This window comes from Zea mays, chromosome 1 (genome assembly GCF_902167145.1).
Source record: "Zea mays cultivar B73 chromosome 1, Zm-B73-REFERENCE-NAM-5.0, whole genome shotgun sequence".
Lineage (NCBI taxonomy): Eukaryota > Viridiplantae > Streptophyta > Magnoliopsida > Poales > Poaceae > Zea > Zea mays.
Genome location: NC_050096.1, coordinates 209,390,843 through 209,416,588, shown reverse-complemented (window position 1 = coordinate 209,416,588; position 25,746 = coordinate 209,390,843). Strand labels below are relative to the sequence as shown.

At 45.7% G+C, this 25,746-nt stretch overlaps 1 protein-coding gene across 1 annotated transcript; it reads right to left on the bottom strand.

Moving 5' to 3' along the window:
• Positions 1-7,077: 7,077 nt before the first annotated feature.
• On the bottom strand, positions 7,078-10,673 carry LOC100283199 (uncharacterized). Its single transcript, NM_001156101.1, has 4 exons — positions 10,487-10,673; positions 8,724-8,813; positions 7,644-7,905; positions 7,078-7,503 (listed from the first exon to the last, which is right to left on the bottom strand). The coding sequence occupies exons 1-4, from the start codon at positions 10,527-10,529 to the stop codon at positions 7,206-7,208; spliced, it is 693 nt and encodes a 230-aa protein (NP_001149573.1). The 5' UTR covers positions 10,530-10,673; the 3' UTR covers positions 7,078-7,205.
• Between the last annotated feature and the right edge of the window lie 15,073 nt (positions 10,674-25,746).

Sequence of the window (25,746 nt, the reverse complement as noted above, 5' to 3'; positions counted from 1 at the left end):
TGAACATCTTCTTCTCCCCCGTCATATGGTTTGTGCATCCGCTGTCGATAATCCAGCTTGAACCCCCGGATGCATAAACCTGCAAGACAAATTTAGGCTTGGGACTTAGGTACCCAACTCTTGTTGGGTCCTACAAGGTTAGTCACAATTGTCTTAGGGACCTAGATGCAAGTTTTATCACCCTTGCATTTTGCCCCTAATTTCCTAGCAACTATCTTCCTATCCTTTCTACAAATAGCAAAGGAAGCATTTAAAGCATGATAAATTGTAGAGGGTCCATTCATAACTTTCCTAGGAACATGAACAATATTCTTTCTAGGCACGTGATGAATATTTTTCCTAGGCATATCTCTACCATGCATATAGGAAGAACTAGAAGCAAACATAGCATAAGAATCATAGGCATGTGAATCAAAAGCATTATAAGCATTACAACTCCTATGAGACTGTCTTCTATCATGATACATAAAAGCATGGTTCTTTTTAGCACTACTAGCCATAGGGATCTTCCCTTTCTCCTTGGTGGGGATGGGAGGCTTATGGCTTGTTAAGTCCTTGGCTTCCCTCTTGAAACCAAGTCCATCCTTAATTGAGGGGTGTCTACCAATCGTGTAGGCATCCCTTGCAAATTTTAGCTTATCAAATTCACTTTTGCTAGTCTTAAGTTGGGCATTAAGACTAGCCACTTCATCATTTAATTTGGAAATTGAAACTAGGTGTTCATTACAAGCATCAATGTCAAAATCTTTACACCTATTACACGTTGCAACAATTTCTACACAAGATGTTGATTTACTAGCTATTTCTAACTTGGCATTCAAATCATCATTAATGCTCCTTAAGCTAGAAATTGTCTCATGGCAAGAAGATAATTCACAAGAAAGCATTTCATTTCTTTTAACTTCTAAAGCATGAGATTTTTGTGCTTCTACAAATTTGTCATGTTCTTCATACAACAAATCCTCTTGCTTTTCTAAAAGCCTATTCTTATCATTCAAGGCATCAATCAATTCATTAATTTTATCTACCTTGGTTCTATCTAGGCCCTTAAATAAACATGAATAATCTATTTCATCCTCATCACTAGATTCGTCCTCACTTGAAGAAGCATAAGTAGAGCTTCGAGTACATACCTTCTTCTCCCTTGCCATAAGGCATGTGTGACGCTCGTTGGGGAAGAGGGATGACTTGTTGAAGGTGGTGGCGGCGAGTCCTTCATTGTCGGAGTCGGAAGAGGAGCAATCCGAACCCCACTCCTTTCCAAGATGTGCCTCGCCCTTTGCCTTCTTGTACTTTTTCTTCTTTTCCCACTTTCCACTCTTCTTTTCATGGTCACTGTCATTGTCGGGACAATTAGCTATAAAATGACCAATCTTACCACATTTGAAGCAGGAGCACTTCCCCTTCATCTTGTTCTTGTTGGGGTGCTCCTTGCGACCTTTTAGCGTCGTCTTGAATCTCTTGATGATGAGGGCCATCTCTTCATCATTAAGTCCGGCCGCCTCAATTTGTGCCACCTTGCTAGGTAGCGTCTCCTTGCTTCTTGTTGCCTTGAGAGCAAGGGGTTGAGGCTCATTGATTGGACCATTCAATGCGTCATCCACGTATCTTGCTTCCTTGATCATCATTCGCCCGCTCACGAACTTTCCAAGTATCTCCTCGGGCGTCATTTTGGTGTACCTAGGATTCTCACGAATATTGTTTACAAGATGAGGATCAAGGATAGTAAAAGACCTTAGCATTAGGCGGACAACGTCGTGGTCCGTCCATCACGTGCTTCCATAGCTTCTTATCTTGTTGACAAGGGTCTTGAGCCGGTTGTACGTTTGGGTTGGCTCTTCTCCCCTTATCATAGCGAATCTCCCGAGTTCGCCCTCCACCAACTCCATCTTGGTGAGCATTGTGACGTCATTCCCCTCATGAGAGATCTTGAGGGTGTCCCAAATTTGCTTGGCGTTATCCAAGCCGCTCACTTTGTGGTATTCATCCCTGCACAATGAAGCTAGAAGAATAGTAGTAGCTTGTGCATTTTTGTGAATTTGCTCATTAATGAACATGGGACTATCCGTACTATCAAAGTGCATTCCACTCTCTACAATCTCCCATATACTAGGATGGAGAGAGAACAAGTGACTACGCATTTTGTGACTCCAAAATCCGTAGTCCTCTCCATCAAAATGAGGAGGTTTACCAAGTGGAATAGATAATAAATGAGCATTTGTACTTTGAGGAATACGAGAGTAATCAAAAGAAAAGTTCGAATTGACCGTTTTCTTTTTCTCGTAGTCGTCGTCGTCCTTTTGGGAAGAGGAAGATTCGTCGCTGTCATAGTAGACGATCTCCTTGATGCGCCTTGTCTTCTTCTTCTTCCCGTCTTTGCGCTTGTGGCTCGAGCCCGAGTCGGTAGGCTTGTCATCCTTCGGCTCGTTGAAGATAGACTCCTTCTCGTTGTTGTTGACCACCATCCCCTTTCCCTTAGGATCCATCTCTTCGGGCTATTAGTCCCTTCTTGAAGAGAACGGCTCCGATACCAATTGAGAGCACCTAGAGGGGGGGGGTGAATAGGTGATCCTGTAAAACTTAAAACTTAAGCCACAAAACTTGGTTAAGTGTTAGCACAATAATCACTAAGTGGCTAGAGAGGAGTCTCAACAAAACACAATAACCACAAGATATCAATCACAGAGATGGCACAGTGGTTTATCCCGTGGTTCGGCCAAGACCAACGCTTGCCTACTCCACGTTGTGGCACCCCAACGGACGAGGGTTGCAATCAACCCCTCTCAAGCGGTCCAAAGACCCACTTGAATACCACGGTGTTTTTCTTTGCTTTTCTTAATCCCGTTTGCGAGGAATCTCCACAACTTGGAGTCTCTCGCCCTTACACTTGAAGTTCACAAAGAAGCACGGAGCAAGGGAGGGATTAGCAACTCACACAAGACACAAAGATCACAGCAAATACGCACACACAAGACCCAGACTTGAGCTCAAGAGACTAGCACACTAGAACGGAGCTCAAATCACTAGAATGTCGAACAAGTGCGCAAGAATGAAGTGTGAGTGATCAAGAATGCTTAGGAATACTTGATCTCCTCCTCCATGCGCCTAGGGGTCCCTTTTATAGCCCCAAGGCAGCTAGGAGCCGTTGAGAGCAATCTGGGAAGGCAAAACTTGCCTTCTGTCGTCTGGCGCACCGGACAGTCCGGTGCACACCGGACACTGTTCGGTGCCCGATTTCTTTCCTTAAATGGCGCAGCCGACCGTTGGCAGCCGGAGAGCCGTTGGCGCACCGGACATGTTCGGTGCACACCGGACAGTCCGGTGCCCCTTTCTAGCCGTTGGCTCGGCCACGTGTCCCGCGCAGATCGCGCGACCGACCGTTTGCCCGGCCGACCGTTGGCTCACCGGACAGTCCGGTGCACACCGGACAGTCCGGTGCACACCGGACAGTCCGGTGAATTATAGCCGTACGTCGCCGGTGAATTCCCGAGAGCGGCCAGTTCGCTCGAGCCAGCCTGGCGCAGCGGACACTGTCCGGTGCACCACCGGATAGTCCGGTGCTCCCAGACTGAACAGACTTTGGCTGAATACAGCCATCTCATTTCCAATTCGATTTTTCCTGTTTCCAGCACTTAGACACAATACATTAGTCTCTAAAACAATGTACTAAGTCTGAGAAACATACCTTTATCCTTGATTTGTACTTTGTCCACCATTTTACACTTAGAAACTTGTGTTGGACACTAAATCACCAAAATACTTAGAAATGGCCCAAGGGCACATTTCCCTTTCAAGGCGCGACGGTCAATACGGCCAAAAATGGGCCGGCAGTAATGGCGGCGGCAGGCGGGCAGGAGCAGCGGTCACGTCGTCAGCCAAACTCACGTCCCGTCCGGGGGCAGCGAGAGAACCCTCTCTCACGGCGTGAAGACGGCGCGCCCGCGTTTCGTTCCTCGAACGGCTCGCGCACGCGCAACGACCGCCCCGCGAACCACTCGCCCCGTCGCATTAACTCCGCGGCGGGACAGGCGGCACCTCTGGCAGGGGAAGCGACCGACGCTTCGCCTTCGCCATAATGACCGCGTCAAAAAAGGTACGCCACGTCATTCGATTTCGTATCCTTTTCCTCTTTCTCTCTCTTACAACAGGGACCGGGAAAGGGGGATACCCCGAAAAGGATCCTTCTCCGTGAAGGAAACAGGCTCCGAGCCTCCCTACTGATCAGAGGTTCGAAGGCTGGCCCCTCGGAGGGGTTCAACAGCTGCCTCAGAGCGCGTGGGTTCTGCGCCCACTACTGGTCAGAGGTTCGAAGGCCGGCCCCTCGAAAGGGTTCAACGGCCGCCTCAGGCTACTCGGGCTCCGCGCCCACTACTGATCAGGGGTTCGTAGGCTGGCCCTCGAAGGGTTCACAGCCGCCTCAGACATAGAGCGAGGGATGACCCTGGGTACGTTCGATACATAACCGAGGCTCGGGCTACGCTCCCGAGGTACCCTAGGACATTTCCGAGACCAGCGGGAACGATCTTGTAACGGAATCCCATCAGAGAGAGGCATCGAGCCCTCGGACCCCGTCGACAGGGGACCGGGTCCGGCAGATCACCCGCAGGTACTTTTGAGCGTGCCTCCGGGCCTCTAGCCGACCCCTAACAAATGGGGCACGGGCGTCCACTCGGATTACCCGCCAGCAGCTCACCGGAAACACCATATTCGGCGCCCTCCGAGGGCAACATGGCGCTTTCCCCCCCTCCTCCTCGCGGAAAGGCGACGCAGGGGCGTATGTAAAAAAGTCGAGTCTATCTTTGACCGTCCTCTCGCCCTGTGCAGGGGCTCGAGGGCTGCTCTCGCAAACCCGGCTCCGGCCAAACCGTTGATAGCGTCAACATACCAGCCCGAGAACTTGGGACCCGACCGTGCACCCGGGCTACGGCCAGCTCGCATGAGGGAACGACCAGACCAGCCGAAGCATTGCGCGAGGCATTAAGACCTCGGAGGAGTCAAACCACTCCTTCGAGGCCTCGGGGGCTACACCCGGCGGGTGCGCTCGCGCGCACCCACCGGAACAAAATGCAACCGAGAAAGGCTGGTCCCCTTGCAAAAAAGTGCGACGAAAGCCTCCAAGCGAGTGTTAACACTCCCTTCGAGGCTCGGGGGCTACTGTCGGGGACCATAATTAGGGGTACCCTCAAGACTCCTAATTCTCAGCTGGTAACCCCCATCAGCACAAAGCTGCAAAGGCCTGATGGGTGCGACTAAGTCAGGGATCGGTCCATTCGAGGGACTCGATCACGCCTCGCCCGAGCCTAGCCTCGGGCAAGGGCAGCCGACCCCGGAGGATCTCCGTCTCGCCCGAGGCCCCCTCCAGCGACGAACATACTTCCGGCTCGCCCGAGGCCCAGTCTTCGCCAAGAAGCAACCCTGGCCAAATCGCCACGCCAACCGACCAAATCGCAGGGGCATTTAATGCAAAGGTGGCCTGACACCTTTATCCTGACGCGCGCCTTTCAGTCGATAGAGCCGAAGTGACCGCAGTCACTTCGCCGCTCCACTGACCGGCCTGACAGAAGGACAGCGCCGCCTGCGCCGCTCCGACTGCTGTGCCGCTCGACAGAGTGAGGCTGACAGGTAGTCAGGCCCGGCCTCAGGCACCATAGGAAACTCCGCTCCGCCCGACCCAGGGCTCGGACTCGGGCTCAGCCCCGGAAGACGGCGAACTCCGCTCCGCCCGACCCAGGGCTCGGACTCGAGCTCAGCCCCGGAAGACGGCAAACTCCGCTCCGCCCGACCCAGGGCTCGGACTCGGGCTCAGCCCCGGAAGACGACGAACTCCGTTTCGCCCGACCCCAGGGCTCGGACTCAGCCCTGGCTTCAGCCGACGGTCTCCGCCTCGCCCGACCCAGGGGCTCGAACTCGACCTCGGCCTCGGAAGACAGACTCGACCTCGACCTCGGAGGAGCCTCCACATCGCCCAACCTAGGGCACGGACCGACCACGTCAACAGGAGGCGCCATCATTACCCTACCTCAAGCTGACTCAGGCTACGGGAAACAAGACCAGCGTCCCGTCTGGCTCGCTCCGCCAGACAAGTAATGATGGCGCCCCACACGCTCTATGACGACGGCGGCTCTCAGCCCCCTTACGGAAGCAAGAGGACGTCAGCAAGGACTCGACAGCTCCGACAGCTGTCCTTCCGCCAGGCTCCAGCGCTCCTCCGACGGCCACGACACCACACGAACCGGGTGCCAAAACCTCTCCGGCTGCCACGATGGCATGTACATAGGGCGCTAGCTCTCCTCCGCTAGACACGTTAGCACTCTGCTACACCCCCCATTGTACACCTAGATCCTCTCCTTACGCCTATAAAAGGAAGGACCAGGGCCCTCTTACATAGGGTTGGCCGCGCGGGGAAGAGGACGGGACAGGCGCTCGCGTGAGGCCGCTCGCTCCCCTCCCGCGTGGACGCTTGTAACCCCCTACTGCAAGCGCACCCGACCTGGGCACGGGACAAACACGAAGGCCGCGGGACTTCCACCTCTCTCTCTCTCTCGCTCCGGCCGCCTTTTTCCCCCCTTCGCGCTCCGTCTCGCGCCGACCCATCTGGGCTGGGGCACACGACGACATTTTCACTCGTCGGCCCAGGGACCCCCGGTCTCGAAACGCCAACAGACGGTCACAATCTTTCTCCTTGTGTGCCGTTGTTTGTAGACGTCGTCGAGTTTCCTTTATCCATGTGTTGCTCGTCTTAAGGAGTCGAAACTACTAGTCCCTGGTGTTGAGCTCTACAACGATAACTCAGGATGAGCATTGCGTGTGTGGTTGCTTATGCACCCTATGTATGTTTTGGATCTGTTTTTTCTTAAAACTAGGTTAATTTCTTTCATGTTAATTGAGAGGCACCTATGTAGGTTTTGGATCCGACTTTTCTTAAAAAAGGTCAGTTCCTTTCTTGTTAATTTGAGAGGCAGAGTGCCATTACGTTCAAAAAAACCCCATCTCACTGGTCCAGGTTCGGAAGTTGGCACAAACTTCTTTTAAGGACATCAGGTATATAACGTTGAGTGGAGAGGAGCATACGGGCCATTTTATCCTTAAACATCATTAGGGCAAACATAATTTAAAGCGTAGGCATACATCAAACAAAAGCGGCTCCATGGGTTTGAAATTTCGCAGTATACAGTAGTCATACAGGAGCAGGCGCAGGGCCGTTATCAATCAGAATCGGAATCGTGCCTCCTCTTCTGCTTGTCTTTGCGGTGCCGCTTTGATCTGTCCTCCAAGTCGTGCCTCCTCTCGTGCTTGTCCCGCCTCCTCTCCTTTCCATCACCATGCCTGTCTCGTTTCCGCTCCTTCTCCCCTCTCTTCTCGTCACGTTCACGTGGCCTTTTCCCCTTCCTATTATCTTCCAAATCATCCTCCTGCTTGGGTGCTAGTAGGGGTTCAGCCTGCTCAGGCTCCATTTGAGGGTCAAGGCTCAAAGAACTTGATCCACCCTCATCGCGAGGGGCCCTGGAGTCATGGGGACAATTTTGCATTAGATATGAACCAAACACAATTAAATAGAACACTGTAAGATTAATCAGACAAGCAATTCAACATGATATCACATTTCGAAAGAGGGGTGGTTGTTCTCAAAACTAGATGCTTACTTGTACAATCCTAGACCCTGCACTTGTGCTGCTTCAGCGTGCCCTGCTCCCAAGTCCTCCGCAGTTGATCCTCTCTTAATCAGCTCAGCATATTCATGCTTATCCAAGCGATTACCCTGAGTTCGATTGCTGCGCTTAGGAGCTAAGCCAAGAGCCTCACGCATAGCCTGTTCCTCCTCTTCCTTCACTCTCCTGATTTCTTCCTTAAGAGCATCTTCCGTGTCGGATTTCTTATCCCGAGTATACCAGTAAAGATCCTTTCCTGGATAGTCACAATCAATCGTATCAACATGCAGAATTCACGTGGCTATTAATTAGTAAATCACAGGCCTCGAGAATTCAGTACAGACTCTGCCATTCCAAGCCACTGTAAGCACAGAAGTGACAGAGCCGTCGGGACATTTGACAAGCCCTATCAGATACAAGCAGCGGTTTTGCTACTATTAGCCTATTGACATAATATAAGTCTGGAACAAGCGTTGCAAAAGGTAGCAAAAGCGCACACAGGCACACAGTATTATGGAACTGGCTCATGAGACCTATAATCCTCTACACTGTTCACAAGGTATTCCTCCTACAGATGGACAACCAAAAAGTTGTTCTGCATAAAATGCTTACCTCTGATTGTACCAGGAATCTATTGGTTCATTTTAGAAACATGAGTAGCTTGGTAGGCTAGCCTGCTCAATTTATACCCTTTACCTATGATTGGCTTGATAAAAAATTGAAGATATTTCATCTATAGGCCTACCTGAACAGGCATCCTGGTTCGTCCAAACAGGAATGGTAGCAATACTGTCAGAGAAATGTTTTCAATAATAATTTCATCAAACCTTCCAGACTAATAGACTAGATGGACCCCTTACTTGAATACGAATAACACATATGTACAACCAGTGAGCTGGTGCCAAGCTAAACCATTTCACATACCAAGACTAAGTTGAACAAGAAAATTAATTTGATGCTTATAACAGAGCAATAACATACCACATTTCAATATTCCACCCAGAAGGGTGCAGTATGAAAAAACAACTGGGACAGTGGATACATAAAAGGGCAGGATAAGTGGATAACATTTACCTTTCTGCCATCTACCAACCGGAGCCTTAACACTATGACCAAGGTAATTCTCCCGATGCTTGTCAACCTTCACATCGTCCCATTTGAATTCTGCATGAATAAAATATACAGTTAGAACCACTGACCCTTTTATGTTCCATGACATACAAAAACGAAGCAAGTGCAAATGGAACATGAAAATGTAGACAGCAGGACATGATAATAACAAGCAAAAGAGCTTCTAACGAAGATCAAAGGGTATGCTTTGCCTTATAGTAGGTGAGGATTTCTTGGATGAGAACAACAATGCAATTTATGAAAACAAACTTCTAATGCAAACAAAGCGCATAATGAAGCAAACCAGGTAGCATCACAAAAAAATGCAGGACTGAAAGTTTAAGTATGTGTATTCTGTAGCACAGGAGTGCCCAATTGAAGAGAGAGCAACCAGCATAAGATATGGTACAACTAGCCTTCAACTAGGCACCAACCCTCATAGTCATAAGTGGCAACAGCCTCCTGACTTTATCCTTAACAAAATAGCACTGGATTATATCGCCGTAACTGAAAGAACTACTCTAAACAAGAGAAACAGCACAATAGAAAAGACTAGCAAGGTAACTCCAACTAATCATTATGTCTGTGTTCTTGTATTGCAGTTTCCTATTGTTACTTAGAGGAATCAGCCTACCCCCTTTGATGTAACTGACACCAAAACAGGGTAAAGCATATTCAACAAAGGGAATTGGCTTTCTTGATACAGTTCAGATCAAAGTATGAACAATAAATGCATATTTATATAGTACATACATGTTTTGAGACATACTCCCTCCAGTTCCCTAAAGCAAGTCATTTTGAGGATGTCTTAAGTCAAACATTTTAAGCTTTGACTACAAATAAATTCTTTTGTGTTGAGTTTGAAAATATGAAAGTCATGTAAGTGGACTCATCTCGAAATGTAGTTTCATAAAGTAGCGACCGAAGTTGCTTTTTTTAGCATGTCGATGTCCGAAAGACCGAAACAACTTGCTTTAGGGAACCAGAGGGGCCATCAGATATTCTGCATGGACGCTGTTTGTGTTTCACTTTCACATCTAAATTACATATAAACTGCCTTAGGGTCTGCTGTAGATTTCTGAAAAAATAATTCTAGCTGTGAGCTGTGAGAAAGCTACTGCAAGCTGACGGTTGTGAGAAAACTAAAATATGTTTGGTTGAAACAATTGTTAACTGTAAACTCTATAAGAGGATTGTAATATGGATGACACGAATCTGAAAAATCTGAGATGAGAGGTGATTCTGAATTGAAATAGAGGAATCTATAGATTTTCATGTATCTATTCTGCTGGTGTACTTGTTTGGTTGAGATTTTAGATTGTTGGCAGCGAATCTAGTTCAGAAATTTAAATCAAATAGGCCCTTAATCTAGACCACTGCAGATGGAAATTTAAAATAAAGATAGCATTGCAAAGATTGATTCCAGTGATTTCACTGTGGCAGGTTATCCTGTTTGCTTTAAAATGGAACATGACGTCTCATCCATTTGATTTGAGGATGACCCTCCGAGCTGCCTAGGCAGAAACGCGAGTAAAACGAAATTTTCTACGCAACTATCGAACAAAGGAGGCACAGAGTAGCTACAACACCGATGGAGAAGGCAGTTTCCCAGCGGCCGCGCGCATCGAAACCCTAGCAGCTAACACGCAGTGGATTTCCTTCCGCGCAACGTGTAACAACGGATCGAGATTCGGGTGAGACGGGAGAGCGTGGGGAAAGGAGCTTACGATCTCTGCCGCCGCGGACGCCGCCTCTCGTGGGATGGTACATCTCGGCGCTTCCGCGAGCTTCGGGACTTCAGGGGGAGGAGATTTTGGTGGGGAATTTTCTGAGTCGATCAAAAGCGAGATGGAGACGACGACGAAATGACGAGGAGAGATCGGCAGCGGTTACTCGGATCGGGTGCTGAGACCTGAGACAGCCGTATGGCCCATGGGCTAGTAAATGACGGCCCAGTCAACGGCTCAACGCGTCAGCACTCGAGCGCTGCACACCAGTCCTCCACCTGTTCCCGAAAGTGCAACTGCAACCTATTATTTGGTTTAGGGAAATATGAAAAAAAACTGTTCCAACAGTTATTTATATCATGCCAGCACTGCTGCTGATCTGTAATAAAGGGGGTGTTTGGTTTGATTTGAGGAATCATTCCATACAAAATATGGTGGTGCATCATGGGTCCATTTCTCAAATTTGGTGGATTGACCTCATTCATTATATTAGTACTAACTAACTATGATGAATGAGGTGATGATGGATCAACTCATACCATTCCACAAACCAAACAAAAAAAAGTGAGGAGTGAGAAGATAATGGATTAGCTCATTCCTCAAACCAAACAGCCTAAAAGTGTATTTGGTCTATATATTGCAGCAACAGACCGATGGGTTGGATTAAAGCCAGCCAGACGACTTGATCTTTCTAAATTTTAAAACTTCCTATCTAAACATATTCTCCTCTCACATATAAGATGAAAAATCTCCTAGATGCTATCAGATTTTATACTCATTCCTTGTATACCTCTGGGTGGCATCTAGGGGATAATTTTTGCGTGTATGACATATGGACTCAGTGGCACACGAGGGATGTGTGTAATTTTCTATGGCATCTAGGAGATTGCTCGTATAAGAACACATACAGGGCTCCCAAAAATGCATACTTCCGCCACGGCCAAATTGAGGTGTGCGCCACTGTTTTGCGTGCTCGTTCTCTGTGCGCACCCAACCCTAGGCACACGTTGTTGTTCTCCCATCACGCTGCAAGCCGGTGGTCCTACACGAACCAGGAGAGCATGAAGTCGGTGGCCTGAGTGTGCAGGCGTACGCTAAGTGTACCAGCCGCGTGACAAACTCGTGTGGACCACGGCGAAGGCATGCGCCACTCTCCTCCTTGCAAACAACTAGTTTGTGTTGGTCTATGAGGTGAAATTTGCTTAGGGAGAGGATTCAGGGCAGAGTGGTTGTGGAGCGATTTTAGATGATTCGTATGTTTTTCAATCTAGGTTACAAAACCCAAGTTTTTGTTCTTGAATTATAAAATAGCAATATTTCTGGTTAGATTTAGATTGATTTGGAGGTCCTACACAATCCTTTGTTCTTAGGGAAATTAGGGATATTGAGGTGAAATTTTGTCTTCTTTTTGTTTACGTCTTATATTAATTCTTAATCTAATTTGGTAGCAGCAATATATTCAACAATAAGTTCTCATAATGTATGCAAGTGTGTCTATAAGTAAGTTGAGGTCATATGATCTTGATTTGTTTGCATGTTGTTTCGGTAATGGAAGGAGATGGTGTTTATTTCACCAATTTGTTGAATGAAGGATTATATGAAGGTACTTTAGAAGACATCCCTATTACCCCGACTGAGTTCGAGCAGACTCCACCCATAAAGGACAACAACCCCTCATCGAAGCTAACTCAGAAGCAGAAAGAAAAAATTCCAGCAAGGATAAAGATAGGGTCATTATTTCAACATCGTTGAATGTTAATATATATCCTATTCAAGGGACGAATCAAACACGAGCTACATTTTTTACTAGAATCTATAAATTCTATGACACTAACTGAGGAGTGTTTGGGGAACGTAATCAAAATTCTTTGTTGTGTCGTTGGGATTGTATTCAGGACACTGTGAGCAAGTTCTATGCGTGTCTATCTCAGATTGAAGTTAGAAACCAAAGTGCGATGATTGTACATGATAGGGTAAGTAATCCAAAACTCACAATGGTACATTTTGTTTAAGGTCCAAAACTAAAAAAATATTTCCTTTCGAGTGGGGAGGCTAAGATTTTACTTAAGGAACAAGACCACCCAAAGCATAGGTCTTTTGCATTCAGCCATTGTTGGCTTGTGCTGAGAAACCAACCCATGGCTAGACAAACAATGTCAAATAGCGGAGATAAAAAGCAAACAACAAGAAACAGAAGACCATAAAAAATTCAAGTCCTGTAACTATTGATCTTACCACTCACGATGGCAATGATAAAGACCCTCTAGATACTTACATCCAAGAGAATGATGTAGAAAAGAGACCACTTGGGAAGAAAGAAGGCAAAGCATTACGCCGAGGTGGAAATGGTGCTTGCACAGAGGTATTAGAACTTCTTTGGGCAAAGAGAAGAGAAGATGAGGAAGCCAAGGAACTTAAGGGAGAGGAAAGATACACTAGGTCATATGCTCTTGACAAAGAGAAGCTTGAGCTTGACAAAGATATGCATGTTCTAGAGAAAGAGCGGCTTGATAATGAGGCCAATAATATATACTTGAAGAGAATTGCAGAAGAATAGAAAATAATGTTATTGGACCTTAGTTCCATGACTAAGTTGTAGAGGGAGTGCTACATGAGCCTGCAGGCTGAGATTTTGGCTCGACGCAGGAATTAGATGGTTATTATGAATATTAGAGTGCTTGCTACTTTTAGTTTTATTAAACAATTTTCTTTTAGTTATTGAATGTTATGGTTTTCTGTAGTATATTTTTACTGTCAGTGTATATCCAGGATTTGGTTTGAATTATATGCACTATGTCAAATCAACTGTTTTTATAACGTGGCAGTGTTGTTCTTGTTACAGAATATGTTGTTTCTGTTTTAGTAGGTCCAACAGAAGCATCTATTCTAGAACAGAAGCAACTGTTGTGGTCTACATATGTTTTTTTACTATGATTGTTTAGCCAAATAAATCTTGATCAGTTACATCCATGGTTGTTTATGCAACAGAAACATAAGTTCTTTCTTACTTGGTTGTGTTGTCTTTTGCCAAAAAATTTGTTTGATTCTCACAAAATATATTGTTTCTTGTTTGCTTATGTTGTATTAGCCAAATAAACACTTCTGCAGAAGATGTTGTGTGCATGACATTGTTGTAGACAAAAACCCTTGTATTAAGAAACTAAGGATGTTCACAATCAAAAGCTCCAGGAATCTAAGGTTGTTGGTTGTATTAGGAAACTAAAGTTTTATTGAAAGGGAAATGGGCTTAAACATTTCCTATGATCGATTTTGGTGTTTGACGTCCATCACAAACCACGTGGACTAACTAGTTTGCCTAGTTGTCAATTATCTCAGGTGCATAAAGTTCAACATAAACTAACAAAGAAAATGAGTTTGGGAACTCTACAAAGTTTGGAGCAAAAACAAGTATAGGTGCAGCCAGTGGCGCACCAGACACTGTCCGGTGCCCAGGCCGAGGCACCTAGCGAACTGAGCGCTCTCGAGTTTTCTCAGAGTCACTCTACTAAAATTCACCGGACTGTCTGGTGAGGCAACAGAGCAACGGTCAACCGTGCCAACGGTCGACTGCGATGAACAATGAACAGTGGACAGAGCAGAACTCAGAACTGCAAAGTCAGAATGCACCGGTCTGTTCGGTGTCGCAAGAGGACAAAGGACTTCAACGGTCAACCGCTCCAAACACCAATGGTCGGTTGACGTGGCACGCACCGGACAATGAACAATATCGTGTCCGGTGTGCCCATCGACAACAACAGCTAGAATAGTGGTTGGGGCTATAAATACCCCCAACCACCACCATTCAAGCCATCCAAGCCTTCACATCTTCACATTCAATACTAGAGCAAAGGCAAACACTCCAAAGACACAATCAAAGCATTCAATCCCCTCCAAGCTCCAAAATCAACTCAATTGCTTAGAGACTTGAGAGAGGATCATTTGTGTTTCTTTTGTTGCTCTTGTTGCTTGGATTGCTCTCTTCTTCTCACTCTAGTTCTTTTAAGTGTTTTGTAAAGCTAGCAAGAGACACCTAATTGTGTGGTGATCCTTGCGGCGTCTTAGTGACCCAAGTGATTAAGGAGAAGCACTCAACCGGTCTAAGTGACCGATTGAGAGAGGGAAAAGGTTGGAATAGACCCGACCTTTGTGACCTCCTCAACGGAGACTAGGTTCTTTGGAACCGAACCTAACAAATCACCATGTTCATTTGTGTTGATCTCCACTCGATTTGTTTTTCCCTTTCCTCTCTCTAAAGTTCCCTTTCTCATATTGTTTTGAGTTTGCTCCCAAGGTTATCGCATTAATTGAGAAACTCGTAGCAAGATGAACTATCTTCTGCACTCTGAATTCAAGATTATTTATTTCTAACCCTAACCCCCGGTGAAGTGTGTAACACCCCTGGTGTTACTGTAACTAAAACTTGAGCATGACATCATAAGCATTAGCATTGCATATGTTTGATACACCTAGAGTGCATTCACTAGGCAAAAATTTCAAACAAGTTGTATTGTTTAAGTGTTTTTGCAAATAGAACCCTGAATAGGAAACTTAACCCTAAATAGGGATTAAAGGGGTAAAACTTAACCCAAGTTGAGAAAACCTAAAGGCTTTAGGTAAATAGTTGTAAAATATCCCCAAAAACAAAGTTGAATCACATTTATACCCCTAGGACATCAAGAATCTCAATTAAAACCCTGGAAAACCCTAAAACCAAACCCTAGGGGCTTATGTGCAAAATTAGTCCACTTTTGGACTAAAGTGCAAAAACCAAGTCAAATAAGTTTCTTAAGTCCTTTGGTTCACAAATGTGTGGACTTGAAAGCCAAATGTTGAGTTTTGGACTTAAATGCAAAATGGACCTCAATTAGGTTCTATTCTAAGTCTGAAATTTCAGAGTTTTGGCCCAACTTTGAAGCCTTGTAACTTTCAAACTATAGAGTTTTTGCCCTAGGTCACCACATCAAAATTATAGCCCAATTATAGGAGCATAACTTTGCTTAAGAGTGTGAGCAGATTTGTTAAGAAGATTTTGGAGATAATCACACCCAAAGACAGACTGTCAGGCTATTGGAGTCTGAAGTTCAGATTAACAGTGGTACTGAGACATCTTTGGAGCTCTACAGATCAGGAACTTCAAAGAATTTGCCCCAAGTTAATATAACAAAGTTGTAGATCCTTTATAGTAGAACAACTTTGCTATAGATGTTTGGGCTTGGTACCATAGAAAATCTGGAGAAAATAGGACCTAAAGTTGCACTGTCAGGTTCATCTGAAGGAAACTGGCCATGGTACAGTGACCTGATAAGGATCAGGCCGCCAGCGCGGCAACTTCACCGCCGGCGACCGATTGCCACCGTGATTCGTGCGGCAGCCGGTCCACGTTGTTCTCGGGGTAAGTGGGTAACACCGGTGTACGCCGCCGTGGATAAGCTTCAACCGATAAAGAACTCCGGCCACCGTACTATGTCACCCTGGTAGAAGCCGATAAGAACGCCGGTGATAGCCGTCGTCCGGCCTTGCGCCGCGTGTCCTAACCGCGCCATCGTGTCGCCGGGACTCCCTACCACTGTCCTGTCAACACCGGTGAGCTTGCCACGGTGTTAGCCACGAATTCACCGAGCCGCCTTCTTCTTCATCTCTGGCCGCCAGCACGGCTCGGCCAAATTGATCACCACCGCTCGCGGGCTCTATAAATTGACCGTGCCCCCAGCTCCGCCATGTATCCAAGCACCTACTGCACCCACCTGCATCTCAAATCCCTCACTAGCAAGCACGAATTTCGGATTCTCCCCAATCCGGTTCTAAAACACCGTGAACTCAACCCCACCGTGGTCAGCCCAACTCCGGTTAGCTCTTCCCCTCTGCTCCCTTGTTTAAGCTCTCTCACCTATCTGCGGTGCTTGCTGGACCATCCAATTGGACTAGGGGCCCTCTGGTCGCCGAGAACACAACTAACTTGCTGCGATGGTCACGGCCACCGTGGCCAGAGCTTATTAGTTAGTCAATGGTAAAATTAGGTTAGGGGTAATGCCCGGGCTTGGTCCAATTTGATTTCCGCCGCTCGGGAACCCTAGCCGTTGCCCCAATCGTCCAGCGTAGGTGCTCGCCGGAGTTCGGCTGGGCGTGAACGCCGTCGGGGACCTCGAACCGAGAATAGATGGAAGTGCGGGGGTCTATCTGTAAACGTCAGTGACTCTGTTAAATAGTGAAAGAACTCGTTCACAGTTAGACAGAAACGCGGGGGTCTCGGTGCAAAGTCGCCAGGGCGCGGGCGCGCGCGGGCGCTTTCTCCCTCTGAGCTGGGCCACTGGGCTGAAATCAGCCCAGTACTATTCATAAGTTTTTCTTTTTCTTTTTTACTCCAGAGCTAAAACAATTGTAGAAAATTACAAAAAAATCCTAAAATTATGAAACCAATTTTCCTAGGCTGGTTATTTTCCCTAGAATTTAATAAAAATAGTTTTGTGATTTTTAGTAGAAATAAGAAATTTTAGGGCATTTAAAGTAGTTAAAAGTATTAGTTATGGATTTTTAGAAAATAATTGGTAAGTCCAAAAATGCCCAAACTTTTTATGGGAACTTAAAACAATATTTAGAGGCTTTGGGTAGAGTTTGAATTGATTTGGACCATGTTTGATAACTAAAACCCAAAACCACCCCCTGCCCTTTGAACTCCTTTACCGACTCCAGAAACCCTAAGTTCTCGGAGTACCGTGAAGGAAAGTTGTATTCAAGACATAGATAATAAGTTTATATTATCTTTGCATCCTCATGAGCATCCCATGACATCCATTCTTATACATATGTATGGTTATGTTAGAACGTGAAGAAGAAATAGAAGTCACCGAAGAAAGGACACCACCACCCTCGGATTCTCAAGCAGGCAACTGCTCCTACTTCGATATTTGCGGATCCGAGCCTGACTCACCTGTTAACGAAGGCAAGCCCCGGTGCATGCAACCCCTTTCCTTGTGTTTTTAAATAATTTTCGCACACTTTAAGTCTAGTGAAATGTGCATTAGGTTCATAGGAATTGCTTGGAACCCGTTGATGCATTGCTTTCCTTGATATCCATACCTTTATAGATACTTCTGTGAAGTATCAAAATATGATTTACAAAAATGCTTAGCCTTGCTTAGATCTTGTGGATAGAGGTTGTCCTTAGTCTAGCCCGGGAAAGGATGGCTTCTACCTGCAAGAATATTTTTTTCATTTGGAGCAATAGTGGGATCTTACTGCAAAGTTCCTTGTGATGCTCTTTCATCCTAAGGAACAGAAACAATCCTAAGGATGGAAATACTTAAATTGAGACTTGGGTTAGGAACAGGTGATGTTCTACCCAGGTTGATTAAGGATTGATGCGTATGTAGGCGTGCTGACCGAGGACCCTTTAACTGGTCACATGCCTCGTCATGGGTAAGCCTTGCCTCGGGCAGACTAAGGCCAGAATAAGATAACACGAAATGGGCGTGGAGCGGTGGCGAGAGTAGCGTGTACCCTCCGTGGCAAGAGGCTGGACGGTGGTGTATCTGTGCTCTCGGTTTGCGTGAACCTGATCTGGTCTTAAGAACCCCGGTGGCGGGTTGACATATGCAAGGGTTAAGTGCTACATATGTCGTGTGATTGGAGATCCTCAGCTGAGTATAATCGATTCGGATCGCCGTACCTTCGCGGTTATGAAGACTTGGTCACTTCCCTGCAACCTAAGTCAGGATGTGAACACTATGGATAAAAATGATGTTGTATTGATGAGATGTTGAAATTAGACTAGATGCAAATAGAGTCTATTAATACTTAATATGGCGTTAAAAGATTGAAAGTAAGGACTCACTTTAGTAAGCTACTTCTGCAAAAGTATAAGTTGATTTTTGCTAAAGCCTCTCCTTGACTCCTATTTATCCAGCATACCCTTGAGAGTCTTTTCCTTAGTCGGGTAAGACTTGCTGAGTAATTCCATACTCAGGGTTTATCCCTTCGTTGTTGTTGGAGACTTGTTCTCAAATTCTATGAGTTAAGAACAAGGCAACACAGAAAATGTTAATTTATAAAGTCCTTCGTCCTTCGAAGCATTATTTCCCTTAGGATATAATAGTTTTCGGACGAAGGTTATGAAGGACATACCTTCATAAACACAGCATACGATGGCGAAGAATGAATCATAAGGAATCATAAGGAATATAAAGGATAACATAGGCAATTATATATTATTATCAACTTATTATTTATGTGAAGAAACAGAAATAACATTGAATTACAAATGTACCTTCAGCTTGGAAGGAGATGAAAATACAGGTGCGACGCAAAAGCAAATGCCAAATCAGCGTGAACAGTACGGGGTACTGTTCACCTATTTATAGACACGGGACACAGCCCACACAAAATTACATCCATGCCCTTTACATTTGGTAATAATTCTATAGCAATCCACCGAGGTCTGAATAGCCTTTTCATCTTTAAGTCAGTTTCATTTTCTGCTAGCACGCCGAAGCCTTCCCGCTCACATCTTCGGCACTGTATCAACCTTCGTATTACTTTAGGCTTCTCTTACTGTGATTCCGACTCGAGTCCGAAGATACCTGTTCACACATTATGCTCCAGAAATACTGTTAAATCCTGTTTTTGAGGACCTTCGTAAGCCGAAGGCCCCCAACAGTAGCCCCTCGCAATATTAATTTGTTTTAAAATAACAAATTTAGATTGCGACATGGACGAAGGCTTTAAGCCGAAGGTCCGAAAAAACACCTTCCCTTTGCTAGAATAGCAACATTCACTGACAGGTGGGGTCTTTCAATTTTCAACGCACTGGGCGTATAAATAAGATCATACCGCAAGCTCATTTGGCACGCTCTCTTGCCATCTGCTCCCGCTCACTCAATTTTTAGCTCTTGCGCACCAAGATTTGCTTAGCTTTTAAGTTTTGAAGCTTCGGCATTGAACACAGTTTTTTAGTGTTTCCGAAGATGTCTTAAGATAAGAAGGCTGCTGCCGAGATGAAGCTGAGTCTCGATGAAGAGAAGAATCTGGGGTTTCTTATAGCAATGTCGAAGACCAATACAGAAAAAATCACCAAAGAGATTTTAGAAGGTTTGTCTGAAGATACCGATGACAGCGACAGTTATGATGTGGATAGTGGTGGTGAAGACTCCGAAGATCGCCCTTGGCGACCAAGCCATGCGGTTTTCGGCAAATCAAGTATCAAGGAAAATCATCTTGTCAACATGAGAGGAAGGTATTTCCGGGACTTGTCCGTTGTTAGGGCCGACGAAGGAGAAAAGACTTGTCCGAACCCTGAGGAAAATGAAGTCGTAGTGTACCGAAGCTTTTTGAAAGCTGGACTTAGATTTCCCCTGAGCAACTTTGTCGTAGAGGTGCTGAAAATATTCGAACTCTATCTTCACCAACTTACCCCCGATGCAATCATAAGGCTGAATATCTTTGTGTGGGACGTGAGAAGCCAAGGTCTGGAGCCTGATGCGAAAAGTTTCTGCAATATACACGAATTATCATACGAGACAAAACCTTGGGGTAAGGAACAGTATCACAATAATTTTGGCTGCTACAGTTTCGTTTCTCGGTCTGGGTCAAGCTGTCCCGTGCCAACCTTTCGGAAGAGATGGCCCGACGACTGGATGACAGAATGGTTTTATGTGAAGAATGACCTGACAGTACGGGAAGATATCAAAGGTATAATTATGCGCCCTATTTGGCAAAGCTTCGGCCTTCGGAGGCCGAAGGTTGAAATGAATGAAGCTGCCGAAGAATGCCAGAGAGCCTTCGGTGTTATTTGTTCTTTTATTGGAACGAGAGATTTGGTACAAGAGCATATTGCCTTCAGAGTATGGCCGCTCGCGGAGAAATGGGAAATGCCGCAAGAAACCATAAAGGAGGCTGACGAAGGTGGACTTATCAGGCTGAAATATACTTTCAAGTTCAGAGATAAATTCGTTGAGCCAGATGATGACTGGCTAAAAAGCATTGAAAATTTAAGTGATGAACTGCTTGGGGCTTACTCGAAGGCCGAAGATACTGCATTGTCAGCAGCCTTCGGAGGCCGAAAAAAGAAAAGACTGAACCGGGTGTTTGACGCAATCGGGTTTGTCTACCCTGATTATCGTTATCCCATTCGAGGGCAGAAAAGAAAAAGTACAACCTCTGCGAAAGAAGAAGCTGCAACTGCTTCTAGTGAGCCAGAACCGAAAAGGAAAAGGATAAAGGTCCTCACACATCGGCCACGCTATATTGAACCAGCCTCGGTGCCTGAGTTCGCCGGAGAGACCTCTTCGGCCACCGAAGCTGAAAAGCCAATCAAGCCAACCTTGCTGCCAGAGGTCGCAGAAATGGCCGAAGCGCCAACAAAAACAGAATTGGAAAAACCAAAGATTTTGTCATCAGAAACCAAAGAGATGGCCGAAGCGCCATCGTCAGAAAAAATGGAAGAAGCAAAAGGATCAGCTGAAGGATCAAAAATATCAGAAGTTTTAAGTCCTTCAGCAAATGTTGAGACAACAAAAATCCAAAAGGGGCCAGCGGCGACTCCGAAAAGGAAGAGAATGGTCAATGTGTTAGATGTTTTGGAAACAATTAAATCTTCAAGCACAACCCCGAAGAAGACTGTTGCAACTTCCGAAGCGAAATCTGAAATTTCTGATACCAAGCTTCTAGAGCAAGAAACTGAAGCTGAAGCTGAAGCTGGGCCCTCAGAGCCCACGAAAGTAAAATCCTTGAAACCAAGAAAGAAAAAATAACGGAGCCAATTCTTGCTGAAGAAATCAGTGCTGTTGCCCCCGAAGCATCCCCCAAAGTCCTTGATTATATTGTTCGTCATGCTTCGGGGAAAAAATTATCGGAAAAAGAAAAGCAAGAGGCCCAGCTTTACGCCCAAAAACTGAAGTATCCAAAGGGGGCGTTAATATTCAACGGCAGTGGAGAAGAGGACTTTTTGTATTGTCTCCCTGACAGCAAGGAGATTTCTGTCTGTCGGGAGATGAGCAAGAGCTTCGGATTCCCAACACTAGAAGACGGGCTCTCGGTACTGTCGAAAAACGATCTGGCCGACAGCCTGGCATACAATAGCTTGAAGGTACAAAAAATGAGATCTTTGCACTTTTTCTTGAGACCAAAATTTTTCGTTTGCTTAAATCTATTGACGCACACATATCCTTCCTTGCAGGGCCTTATACTTAGCAATGCCCTCAGGGCCCAAAAAGATGCTGAAGACGAAGGGTGCGCTATTGCCCTGAGCAACCTTCGTTCCGAAGTAATTGAACTAAGGAACGAAGGTCTCGAAAAAGATAAAATATTACATTCATTGATAAATAGAATAAAAGAAGATGAGGCTACTTTTAAAGGTCAAGCTGAGGCTCAGAAGCATGAAATTGAAGATCTTCGGAAACAACTGGCCAGAGCCAAAGAGGAACGCATACTTGAAGAAACGAAGCGAGAACTTAGCGACCAATGGGCAAATCATTTAGAGGGAACTGTTGAAGAGCTTCGTTCGTCCAAGAAAAGATGCTACAACAAATCTATGGAGTGTGTCAAGAAGTTGAAAGCTAGCTTCGCCAGCGTCGGCGCATTCTCGAGCGAAGAAAATTTTACAAGAGGCAACCCCGAAGGTCCCATCGAATGGATCGATCACGAAGCTGAGGCCTTCGAGGAAATTTTAAATAGCCGCGGAGACATATGTGCTTTCTCGGGTGCCAGGGGAATTGCCACCATTTTGGAGAAAAAGGGCTGCGAGCATGTAAAAATTTTAGCGCAATCCGAAGCTGCCTTGTCCCTCGAAGATGCAAGAGATCCTTCGGCCGAAGCTAGCATGGTTGGTGGGAAATTTTTCACCGATGTCTGGGATAATGGTGGCCGAGAAATGACCCGAGAAATTATTCGAAAAAGCGAAAAGGGCATTCACGATGCTAGAGAAGTAGCTGAGGCTGCTGAAAAAAGCGCAGAGCCCGAAGGGCAAATAGGTATTAACTAATGGTTTTTATTGTGTTGTAATTTTCGATTTTAAACTTCATTCGCAATTTGTAATAGCAACGTAGTCGTATCCTATCCTCCTTCAGATCCTACTAAAGCGTCTCCGGGCCCTCACCCGAAAGGAGACGACGAAATTAAAAAGATGGCTGAAGCTATCATGGATGAAGTTGTTAATCGGCTCCTGAACGAGGCTGCAGAAGTTGTTTTGAGAGAAGATTAAGTACTATTGTAAAAACTTCTGAAATGTAATATGTGTAACATTTTGTAACCCTGAATGTAATATACCTGTTTTTACTGTTCAATTCTTTACGATGCATGAAATTTTACACACGTACCGTTTTTGAGTCTTTGACGAAAAAACACCTTCCCTTCTTTTCATGCTTCGTGAAGAAGAATTTTTATTTGTCACAACGATATCCGTAGTGTTCTGATGAATAATATCCAAGCTTCGTGTAGATATTTTCCGAAGCTACACTTCCGAAGATCAATATCGTATCTCCTTGTGACTTAGCATGATTTTTCCCCTTTTTCAAAACATTCTTCTGAAGATCGATATTGTGTCCGCCTCTTGTGCCATATGCAGCATGATGTATGATGCTTATGCTATGCGAAATGATGAGATGATGTTATGTTATGCAAGGTGGTGTTTATTCCGAAGATACACACACATCCCTGCGATAAAACACATAATCTTCTTGAATCAGCGTTGACTTTTTGCTATAAGCCTCCCTTAGGAGCTTCTTCGCCTTTTACTTCAGCGGAATCAGCGTTTATTTTTCGCTGTAAGCCTCCCTTAGGAGCTTCTTCGCCTTTTACTTTCAGCGGTATTCGCGTTGACTTTTCGCGCTTCGCCTTTTACTTAGGCGGAATCAGCGTTGACTTTTCGCTGTAAGCTCTGCATTCCCTTTGGAACGACTTTGGAGCAAAAAACTTACACTGCACTCCCTTTGGAACGACTTTTTGTGACTTCGGCAAACTTACTCTGCGTTCCTTAGAACGACTTTTTGTTGCTTCGAAGAATTTTTTGATAATCCGAAGGTCCTCCTTGTTATCGCAAATCTTTAAGCTTCAACGACTTAAGCCTGTGAAGAAAATATATTTTTCTTGTGGCAAAGAACGAAACTATTACATGAAATTTGAAAAATGTCCTTTATTACACGGAAAATAAAACTGAATGAAAAAGACTGCTATCAAGGTAGGATATTTGTCAATAGATGTGCTTCGACTCTGGCACAGTGCTGTTGACTGTGCGAGCTTCGGACTGTTCTCTGAAGTCCCTTTGGTGTGGGCCATATTGGCTCCCTTCTGGCTGTTGGCCTTGTTGCAGCGGTGGTGGAGGCGGAGGCTGTTGCCAAGAAGCTTGAGGTTGACTCGCCGAAGCAACAGAAACTGCAGGGTGGTTGCCTACATACTCTAGGATGTAAGGCGAATGATACGAAGTAGTGTGCATGACCTGCTTCGGCTGAGCCTGTTGTGCTGCAGCTTCGGCTATTTCCTTTTGCTTCTGGATGGTAACATGGCACATCCTGGTGGTATGGCCCTTGTTCTCACCACAGAATAAGCAAAAAATTCTTCTTGGTTGATCTCCAAATCTTCCGCCGAAGCCCCTGGCGCCTCTGCCTCTTGGAGCTGGTGGTCGGAAGGAGCCTTGTTGTTGCCCCGAAGCCTGTGAGGAGCACTGTGGCCTTTGCTGTTGGCTTCCCCTATCATCATTTTGAGTAGAGTTATGGATTGACCTAACATGCCTCGGATAGAATCTTCCTCCAAAGCTCCTGGTCATTTCAGAAAACCTGAAAGCCTCCTCCCTTCTTTGGCGAAAATCATTATCGGCCCGAATGTACTCGTCCATCTTCTGGAGCAGCTTCTCCAAAGTTTGAGGAGGCTTCCTAGCGAAGTACTGAGCTGAAGGTCCTGGCCGAAGCCCCTTGATCATGGCCTCAATGACAATTTCGTTGGGCACTGTTGGTGCCTGTGCCCTCAAACGCAAGAATCTCCGGACGTACGCCTGAAGGTACTCTTCGTGATCCTGGGTGCACTGGAATAGAGCTTGAGCAGTGACTGGCTTCGTCTGAAACCCTTGGAAGCTGGTTAACAACAAGTCCTTCAGCTTTTGCCATGAAGTGATCGTTCCTGGTCGAAGGGAGGAGTACCAGGTTTGAGCAACACTCCTGACAGCCATAACAAAAGATTTGGCCATGACTGCAGCATTGCCACCATACGAAGATATTGTTGCTTCGTAGCTCATCAAAAACTGCTTTGGGTCTGAGTGGCCATCGAATATGGGAAGCTGAGGCGGCTTGTAGGACGGAGGCCAAGGTGTAGCCTGCAGCTCAGCGGATAGGGGAGAAGCATCATCAAAAACAAAATTCCCATGATGGAAATTGTCATACCAGTCATCTTCGTTGAGGAAACCCTCCTGATGAAGGTCTTGGTGCTGAGGCCTTCGGTGTTGCTCATCCTGAGTAAGATGACGAACCTCTTCAAAGGCTTCGTCTATCTGCCTTTGCAGTTCAGCTAGCCTGGCCATCTTTTCCTTCTTCCTCTGCACCTGTTGATGAAGCATCTCCATGTCTCTGATTTCTTGGTCTATCTCATCCTCTGGCGGTGTCGGGCTAATAGCCTTCCTTTTCTGGCTTCGGGCCTCCCGAAGGGAGACAGTCTCCTGATTGTGGTCCAGCGGTTGCAGAGCTGCAGCCCCAGTTGCTGAAGCTTTCTTCGGCGCCATAGCGAAGGTTTATGATCGCCGAAGGTGTTCAAAAACTCAAAGAGTGGAAGTGAGTTCACCGGAGGTGGGCGCCAATGTTGGAGACTTGTTCTCAAATTCTATGAGTTAAGAACAAGGCAACACAGAAAATGTTAATTTATAAAGTCCTTCGTCCTTCGAAGCATTATTTCCCTTAGGATATAATAGTTTTCGGACGAAGGTTATGAAGGACATACCTTCATAAACACAGCATACGATGACGAAGAATGAATCATAAGGAATCATAAGGAATATAAAGGATAACATAGGCAATTATATATTATTATCAACTTATTATTATTGTGAAGAAACAGAAATAACATTGAATTACAAATGTACCTTCAGCTTGGAAGGAGATGAAAATACAGGTGCGACGCAAAAGCAAATGCCAAATCAGCGTGAACAGTACGGGGTACTGTTCACCTATTTATAGACACGGGACACAGCCCACACAAAATTACATCCATGCCCTTTACATTTGGTAATAATTCTATAGCAATCCACCGAGGTCTGAATAGCCTTTTCATCTTTAAGTCGGTTTCAT

Bases quoted from the DNA above. Each gene is read 5' to 3' on its own strand.
- LOC100283199 (NM_001156101.1), bottom strand. From the start codon at position 10,529: ATGTACCATCCCACGAGAGGCGGCGTCCGCGGCGGCAGAGATC. The intron at 8,814-10,486 runs GTAAGCTCCTTT...TTATTCATGCAG, and splicing joins CGTCCGCGGCGGCAGAGATC to AATTCAAATGGGACGATGTG. The intron at 7,504-7,643 runs GTAAGCATCTAG...CCATGACTCCAG, and splicing joins CAGGGTCTAGGATTGTACAA to GGCCCCTCGCGATGAGGGTG.